Source organism: Balaenoptera acutorostrata, chromosome 14 (assembly GCF_949987535.1).
Source record: "Balaenoptera acutorostrata chromosome 14, mBalAcu1.1, whole genome shotgun sequence".
NCBI lineage: Eukaryota > Metazoa > Chordata > Mammalia > Artiodactyla > Balaenopteridae > Balaenoptera > Balaenoptera acutorostrata.
This window is the reverse complement of record NC_080077.1, coordinates 75,962,434-75,971,386: the sequence shown is the minus strand read 5'-3', so window position 1 is coordinate 75,971,386 and position 8,953 is coordinate 75,962,434. Positions and strand designations below refer to the sequence as shown.

At 46.3% G+C, this 8,953-nt stretch overlaps 1 protein-coding gene across 3 annotated transcripts; it reads left to right on the top strand.

Moving 5' to 3' along the window:
- Window positions 1-428: 428 nt before the first annotated feature.
- Window positions 429-4,648, top strand: TPBG (trophoblast glycoprotein). Of its 3 annotated transcripts, XM_057528237.1 has the most exons (3): window positions 429-649; window positions 775-898; window positions 1,982-4,648. In XM_057528237.1, the coding sequence occupies exon 3, from the start codon at window positions 2,314-2,316 to the stop codon at window positions 3,571-3,573; it is 1,260 nt and encodes a 419-aa protein (XP_057384220.1). In that variant the 5' UTR covers window positions 429-649; window positions 775-898; window positions 1,982-2,313; the 3' UTR covers window positions 3,574-4,648. The 3 variants fall into 3 exon arrangements, with proteins under 3 accessions (XP_057384220.1, XP_057384219.1, XP_057384221.1); XM_057528236.1 differs by lacking the exons at window positions 429-649; window positions 775-898 and adding an exon at window positions 1,069-1,268; XM_057528238.1 differs by lacking the exons at window positions 429-649; window positions 775-898 and adding an exon at window positions 1,678-1,803.
- The last annotated feature ends 4,305 nt before the right edge of the window (window positions 4,649-8,953 follow it).

Here is an 8,953-nt window from a genome sequence, read left to right as displayed (position 1 = left end):
CTTCGGCATTCTTTATTCGATCCTTTTCATATTACCAGATCTTAATTTCCCCAACTGTTTTCTCTAATTGCCATTTTCTTTCTAAAATGAACAAGCCTTGAATAACCAGCACCTTCTCATCCTTTCAGGGAAATTATTTGATCGGGAGAAAGGAGATACAGAGTCACTGAGAGAGCAAGGATTGAGCTTGCAGGACCCCAAATCTCTCCGATGTAACAAATCCCCCCTATACTCAGTCATTCAGAGTCTCCTTTCCCGACTTCAGCCTCTGGGTTCCCTGCCTACCTGGCGCCTCCTGGGGCGTTAGACATTGGTACCAAACTTCTGCTCTCCCCAGGCGGCCTCCCTCCCACTCCCACCCCATGAGCTCTCCCATCTTAAGTGACTTGCACTGACACATCGCTGCTACATCTGGTGAGCGGGGCGGGTCCGCTTTCCGGGTGACTCACGTCCTCTCTGTATGCCTTTTGTTTCTAGGACGCTTTGGCGGCCGTTTTCTTCCTTCTGCTTTTAATTTGGGGATAGGGAAAAGCTCATGAATCAAGAGTGAATCTCTTCTCCACCAATCTTTTTCCCCCCTTCTTCTTAAAGTTAGCTCTCTCCCTTCACAAGTTCCGTAACTATCCGGAGAAGTGCGGGGGCGGGACAGGTAGGGACGCGTTAATTACACCTAAATCTGAAGTTGGCAGTCTAACGTTATCACTTTGGTGGGAAGACTGCGAAACTCCCTTGCAGGCTGCTGGGCGTTTTACCGCTGCCGCTGTGCATTTTCAGCTCCCTTCTTGACGCTGCTGCTTCGCGTTGCTCTGTCACGCCTAAATCTACCCGGTTACTGCCTTAAGTGCCCGAATCAGGACGAATTCCACGAGATTCACCAGCGGTTTTGTTCCTGTCCAAGGTAAGTCCAGTATGCAAAACGAGGAACCACCAAAGGATGTCGGGGAAGGGGGAGAAGAAGGGATTCCCTCACCTTTTCCGGCGCATTCCTCGTCAGTTTCCACCAGGAGGAGGGGCGCAGCGCAGACCCCCCCCCGCCCCGCCTCCTTTATTCAATCCCCCCACCGAGGTCTGCCGAGGCTGGCCGCGCGGCCGGAGCAGCCCCTCCGGCAGGCCTGCCCTCCCCCGCCCCCCGGATTGGTTTTTCCCAGCTGCGGAGGTTGGGCCTGGGGCTGGGGTGCGAGGAGAGTCGGCGCGCAGCTCGGACCCGAGAAGTCCCCGCGACTCTGGTGGGACCGGGAGTTGTCTCGGGAGGTGGCGGGCGCGCGGAGGTGAGCGGTGGGGAGCGGGCGGAGGCGGCGGCTCCGGGGCCCTTCCCCACCCTCGGGCAGGAGAGGAGCGCAGGTCCGGGTTCCGCCGTCGCTTTGTTCGCGGCCTCTCCCCTCCCTGTTGGAGAGGACTGGAACGCCCTCGGATCCGAGGGGCTGGCGGGGGCACCGGCTGGGGGGCGCCAGCTATCCGCTCCTCCACTTAATCCGAGAGGGTTCTGAGAGATCAAAATACTCTTGTAACGGGAAACTTCCCTCTCATCCTCACCTGGACCGGGAGGAAAAGTCCGGGCGGGGGGCGGAGACCCCGGAAGGCAGGTCGTCTGCGGAGACGGTGGGGGGAAGGAGCTGGGAGAGTGAGAAGTTTGGCCGGGAGGCGCTGGGGATTAAGCGAGAAGTTCGATGCGGGGGAGGGGGGGGGGGACGAGTCGGATCGGGAAAGGCGGAGGGCGGGAGCTGGAAGGGTATATATAGCAGGGGCCGCAGTAAAAGGCAGACTTCGCGCTCCGGCATCTCGGGTCGCGCGCCCCTCTCCCGGGTACGGATCTGCGTGTACGGATCTGCGTGGCGCGCTGGAGGCGGCGAGGCTCGGACGGGCTTAAAGGAGGGAGGTCTCGGGTACCGAGTGGGGACGACTTGGCTGGCAGAGGCCGGTTCCTGCACTCGGGGAGCTGCGGGCGCCGCTGCCCCTCACGCTTCTCTCCCGCTTGTCCCAGGTCGCGCCGCGGATCCTGCTCGAGGCGCCAACAAAAGAGGCGAGGAGGTGCCCCCCGGGGGCGGCCGCTGGAAGCGGAGCGCGGAGCTGAGCGTCCCGACCCGCCGTGCGTACTTTCTGGAGGGAAGGGGCGGGGGGCTCGGCCCCGGGAGGGGGACGCCCGGTGGCGAGGGGCTTAGCCAAGTTCCGGCGGCAGCGGCGGCCCTCCTCAGCTTCCACAAGAGGAAAGTTTTCTCCGGACGCTTCCGGCCGGCCCGCGCCCTCCGGGCCCAACCCCCCGAACCTTCGGAGCGGGCAGCGTCCCAGCCCAGCTCCGGGGAGACCCGAGCCGCGATGCCTGGGGGGTGCTCCCGGGGCCCCGCCGCCGGGGACGGGAGGCTGCGGCTGGCACGGCTGGCGCTGGTCTTCCTGGGCTGGGTCTCCTCGTCCTCCCTCCCCTCCTCCGCGTCCTCCTCCACCTCCTCGGCGCTCCCGGTCTCCGCGGCGTCCGCGCAGCCCCAGCTGCCGGGCCGATGCCCGCCGGCGTGCGAGTGCTCCGAGGCGGCGCGCACCGTCAAGTGCGTGAACCGCAACCTGACCGAGGTGCCCGCGGACCTGCCCCCCTACGTGCGCAACCTCTTCCTCACCGGCAATCAGCTGGCCGTGCTCCCCGCCGGGGCCTTCGCCCGCCGGCCGCCGCTAGCCGAGCTGGCCGCGCTCAACCTCAGCGGCAGCCACCTGGAGGAGGTGCGCGCCGGCGCCTTCGAGCATCTGCCCAGCCTGCGCCAGCTCGACCTCAGCCACAACCCGCTGGCCGACCTCAGCCCCTTCGCCTTCTCGGGCGGCAACGCCAGCGTCGCGGCCCCCAGCCCCTTGGTGGAACTGCTCCTGAACCGCATCGTGCCCCCTGCGGCCGAGCGGCAGAACCGGAGCTTTGAGGGTACGGTGGCAGCGGCCCTGCGAGCGGGCCACGCGCTGCGCGGGCTCCGCCGCCTGGAGCTGGTCAGCAACCACCTCCTCTACCTGCCCCGCAACGTCCTGGCCCAGCTGCCCGGCCTCAGGCACCTGGACCTGCGCAACAACTCGCTGGTGAGCCTGACCTACGTGTCCTTCCGCAACCTGACACACCTCGAAAGCCTCCACCTGGAGAACAACGCCCTCAAGGTCCTGCACAACGGCACCCTGGCGGAGCTGCAGAGCCTGCCCCACGTCAGGGTCTTCCTGGACGACAATCCCTGGGTCTGTGACTGCCACATGGCGGACATGGTGGCCTGGCTCAAGGAGACAGAGGTAGTGCAGGGCAAAGCCAGGCTCACCTGTGCATTCCCGGAAAAAATGAGGAATCGGGTTCTCTTGGAACTCGACAGCTCCGACCTGGAATGTGACCCTATCCTTCCTCCATCCCTGCAGACGTCTTACGTCTTCCTGGGTATTGTTTTAGCCCTGATAGGCGCCATCTTCCTACTGGTTTTGTATCTGAACCGCAAAGGGATAAAAAAGTGGATGCATAACATCAGAGATGCCTGCAGGGATCACATGGAAGGGTATCATTACAGATACGAAATCAATGCGGACCCCAGGTTGACAAACCTCAGTTCTAATTCGGATGTCTGAGGACCACGCGAGGACAGAACGAGGACAACTATGCATGAGACGTAGACTTCAGCTTTTATCCTGTCCTAGGCTGGCTCCACCTCCACCCTCCACTGTAGCCGCCACTGACCTTGACTGAAAGCAGTGAAGGGAATTTGCTCCCTTCTTATGTAAAGTTTCTTGGTGTGTTCTGCTACTGTAAGACAATGAACAACTGTGCTTAGTGTTTTATCCTCTTCCTTTTCTGGGAAATCAACACGTCTAGAGGGGTGTTTTCAAGTTTCAGCATGAACATGGCCTCTTGGCTGTCTGTTTCTCTTAGTACAGTTCAAGGTTATCAAGTGTACTCCCACAGATAGCATTCAACAAAAGCTGCCTCAACTTTTTTGAGAAAAAGACGTATTTCATAAATATCAGTTTTATTCTCATGTGCCAAAATCGTGGAGAGAATGATTGCATTCCATAAACTGCCCGCAGACCTTAGCAAGCTCTTCAAAGTAACTCCATAGCACACAGGAGCGCCTGCATCCGAGAGCATGCTTACATTTTCCTGTTCTGCATATTACAAAAAATAACTTGCAACTTCAGATAACTTCTTTGACAAGTTACTTTTTTGATTGCAGTTTATATGAAACTGTGCTGAAGTTTTTTTATAAACTGCATCGAGATCCAGCAAACTAAATTGTTCAAAAAAAATTCAATAAAGATTCTTAAAAGAATTACAGTTGTGTTCAAGTTTCCTATTTGAAAAAAAGATTAGGGGCAGTGATATTAAAGGGTCTTGGTTCTGATGATAATTAAGGTATTATTATAGCTGAGAATGAAATGGGAGCAGTGTCATACAGACAGACTGGAGATAGTTTTGAGATGGTGGATCCTTTCAGGGTTTACATAGAGAATTTGAATATTCATGTGAAAGTTAATGCTATTCATTAAACAATTTTGTAAAAGCATTATAAAGTTGGTAAGAGGGAAGAGTTCTGTATGATAAGCAGTTCACATTGTGGGGCTTTTTCTAGACTAATTAAGTTGTTAGGACAGAACAAAATTATTTACGTAATAAAACTCTCCATGTGAAATTGATCTGTGGATTTTTAGAGCTGAGTACGAAACAAATATAATGCAAATAAATGTGTGAAAATGAAGTGTCTTAAGACAGAATATTGTAAAATAGAAGATTTAAAAGTAACTTTAAAAATTTATAAGGTCATAATGTAAATTGGAACTTAGATTTTCCTGAGAATATATTTTTTTAAATGCTTAAAATGGAACCTATAGGGTTGATAGTTTATCAGAGACTCTGCTAATGTATTTAAAAAATTGTTATGGTAGGATATGAATTTGAGGAAATAACCAGAGATAACTGTCTATGTTTACAAACGAGTGTCTCTACTAATCATAGGTTCTTATGTTCAGTTCAGCACTTAAGAATTTGGGGACATTTTGATTTTAGCTAAACTCTATGTTAGTATATACACCTTTGTGAAGAATAAATCACACTTAGGTGTAAATAAAAGCAATTGGTTAATCAAGTGATATTGTCAATAATAGACAAGATTTTCTTTTTTTCAGAGTTTATTATTTGCCAAGTAAGTTTAAAAGTAAATTCCATTAATCTCTAAACTCTTATATAAAGTGACTTTTAATTTAGCCATTATTGCTTAATTTAAAGTGTAGGTAAACTTGTGTCAGTAAGTCTTAGGGCCCTTCTTTCCCTTTAAAATGATCATGTTCTGGAATGTTTTATATTTGAAATAAAATTTAGGTTTCCATACTTTTATAAATGAAATAGGATTAGATAGTACTTTAGTTCTAGAAATCTTTTTTTACAATAGAAGCATAGAAACCTTTTCCCTCTTTGAGTTAAATTCAGAAGTTTTCAAAATAGAGCTAAAAATATCTGAATCTGTTCCTTGTTTAGATTAGATTAGACAGACAGAATATGATGTTTTAATTTTAACTATATTAAGTTTCCTAACGCTCATTTTATGAAATAGTATGCATTACTTTGGGGTTATACGTCAGATCCTATAATTACCTAAGAAGAGGTTAAATATATGGTACTTAATATTCCATTAAACATTTTAAATGTTCAACAGGAATTTGTAAACTGGCTGGCTGCCATTATTTCCTAAGGTTGATGCCAAAACATAGCCAAAAACTAGCGAAAACATCTAATAAATAAAAGCACACCATCTTCGGAATACACTGGCGATGGGCTTTCATTGGTAAGTCTGCTGTTATTGTAGAAAACAACAAATTGTAATATTTATAGAGTCTCCGTTCAGAAGAATGATTTCTCCTTCATCATGTGATAATCTAACAGTTAAAAACTGAGCTCTATCTAACATCCGGGAAAGCGGTAGATTTGTCAGTCTAGCTTTTCTCGTCATCAACTCACTGAAGCAGAATCTGTGATACAGTGAAGCCGAGTTTCTGCCCATTAGGTGATGGCTTTTTTGAAGTTTATGATTTCCTGCTTCTTTTTCACCCCCTTGCTTCTTCCTTTGTATAAACTTCCCAATTTTATATCATATCACTGCTTGCTCTTCCCCAGTACATGGCAGTAGACATTCTTAAGGTAAAAAATATTACTGTTTGAAAACAATTGCTATTGTGTAGTCATAATACTCTAAGTCTATAAGCTTATAAGGCATTCTGAGTTCCTTGGCAGATAGGTGCTATATAAATCCAATAAGGATTATAGGCAAAAAAGGAAATGAAAGTATCGCTTTAAGTGCACTTGTTTTAAACACTGTTCCTTAGTACCATTATGCATTTATTGATCCTAGAAACCTACAAATAGTCCATTTTTAAAAATTATTTTGGTTGGTGATACATTTTATTACTCAGCTTAGCAAAGGTTTCAGCAGAAAACACCCTTCATTTATCCTTTACAAGTTTAATTTGAAGAAAGTTAGAAAAATACTTAAAAATTTAAGTACTTGATAAATCCCTCAATTTAAAAAGCTATTAAAATGTCCAATACATTTCAATTTAAAGTGGCAAGAATTTAGGCTAATACAGCTATTTGACCCTGAATTGTAACTCGTCCCTTTCAATGTAACAATTCAGTTTGCAACATTACTATATGTATCATCAATTTTGCTGCCCCATGTGACTCAATGGTGACCCATGAGGCACATTTACACCTTATAACTGATAGATCTTTCTTATAAAATAAGGAGTCTTTGAAGCACATTTGATAACATTTTTAAAGAAAAAAGAGCTACTTAAATTGATACTACTGATAATAGACGAGATTTTCTTTTTCTTTTTTTTTTCAGAGGTGGAGAAAGGATTGGTTGAAATAAATGGTAAATTCTTTTAAAATACCTTGATTGGCAGCAAATGTGGATTATGCTCATCTCAGTATTTAATCGGAAATAAGTTACAGCTTTGTTTTCTGACTTTTTAATTAAAGTGTGTGGGAAAAAAGCAGGTCCCAAATGAACTACGATTGTTTCCTTAGGGATTCCGTTTGACTCTGTCCCTTTTGGACTAAGGTTCCAAATACGAGGCTTACCTTCTTTAGGACATCAGAGGCTTTGCAGCTCTAGCTTGGGAATCTTTCCTATCATTTCTGCTGGTTTGCAAGTTAAAACCAGTTTGGCCCGTGCTTCCTTTCTGCTCCAAAATCCAACCTTCAGAGAGCAGCACCCTGCAGTGGAGACATTTTTCAGATGAGATTCAAGTTTCACTTTTACACTTGCGCAAGGATCTTTCACAGTAAAGGAGAGGGAAGGAGGAAATTATATTTCTAGATCATATATGAAAAATACCTTGATGATGTATTTTTAAAATCTTTCAGTAATACTGCAGCACTGCACTAGAAAATAATTAGTTTAAGAAAATATATTCTGTATTGTCCAGGTGATCCTGTCTTTTAGGAGGAGAAAAACAGCTCCTTGAGGATGTTTTGTACAGGTATTTTTCCATCCCTAGTAATGTTTGATTAAAAATGCAGGCTGGTTTTATGTTTTGCTTTATCTTAAAACATTTTAGCAGCTCTAATTTTGTCATGGGTTAAAAAAAAATCTAGATTTAAAAACATTTAATATATGATTTATGTATTTTTGACAAAAAGAATTCTTAGTATTTCAAAATTGGATGGGCTCTTAAATGTGTCAAGCCCGGTTTCCCATTCTACAAATGAAAACCTGATAATTGTGACATATTATTGTTATATAGCAACAACCAGGACTAGATCTCAGGGTTCCAGACTCCCTTTCTAGTTCTTTTTTTGCCACATGGTGGTATTGCTAATTACCTACCTTGAGACCTTTGAAATTCTCTTGTCTAATTTAAAAAAAAGGCAATTGACGTGAATTTGTTTTACTGTTTTTGCTTTGTGCTCAAACATTCACTATATTTGTTTAAATTTCACTTTCAGTGCATTCAAAAAATTAGTTTCAGACCCCTGAATATGCTTACATAAAGCTCCTCTGAGTCCATAGTATGATAGGAAATATTTCGGAAATTTAATGGTGATATTTCTTTGGAAGAGAAAAAAACTCTGGAAAGCTGTGCTAGGCTGTGTAATTCTATCTTAAAAGATGAGTTAGCTCAGCTGGTGAGAACACCAAACAAATGAGACCAAGTTCACGGGCCGTGAAGTCGGTCAGTCACCAGGTGAGCTGTCAGCTTTGCACGCTCTGCTCGGCTCTCCCGCCTGGCACCCACTCCAGGTGCAGGCTACCACCCATCCCCTGAGGACCGAGACCAAACAGGGAATCCAAATCGACGGAAATCCATCATCACCCTGGAAAACCAGCGGACTGACGGGCCAAACCCCAGCAGCTCTACTGCTGCTGTGCTGGTTCACTGTCTCTACATACACAGGACCAAACTCATGACAGTCCCTATGTCCTGTAGCATGCATGCCACAGATCACAAAAGGTTTCTCATCTTATGTGAATTCTGAGAAAAATCTATCATCGGTGCCTTTTAATGTGTCACGTGGGAAATTCATTAGGTTTGCTTGGCTACTGAAAATGAAAATCTGGTATAAGATTCAGGACCATGGTTACCATGTCACAAACCTGTATGTAAGTGTTTATAAAAACAGAAATGCAGTTTAGCTGACGTTTTCTGATGATAGGATTTATTGGTGGTTCCCATTTGGACTTGGTGAATGTAAGGATACATTTGCTTTTAAGGAAGCCAGAGCTTAAAATATAACCAACTATAATATTTTTTGTGAGAAGTAAATATTTGAGAATATGTTTTCCAGAACCTGAAGATGTTATCAAGATAGGCTTTTTTAAAGTGGAAGTTTACAGTTCTCCTGACCTCCCTTTCGCTCCCCCGCAGTCCTATTTGTACAACTTTGTGTTTTCTTCCCCTAAAGAGAACCACGATACCTAACATTTCAAGGTGACGACTTAAACGCAGGAGAACT

What these genes read in the sequence shown, in the direction of transcription:
- TPBG (XM_057528237.1), top strand. Translation starts at nt 2,314, where the DNA reads ATGCCTGGGGGGTGCTCCCGGGGCCCCGCCGCCGGGGACGGGAGGCTG.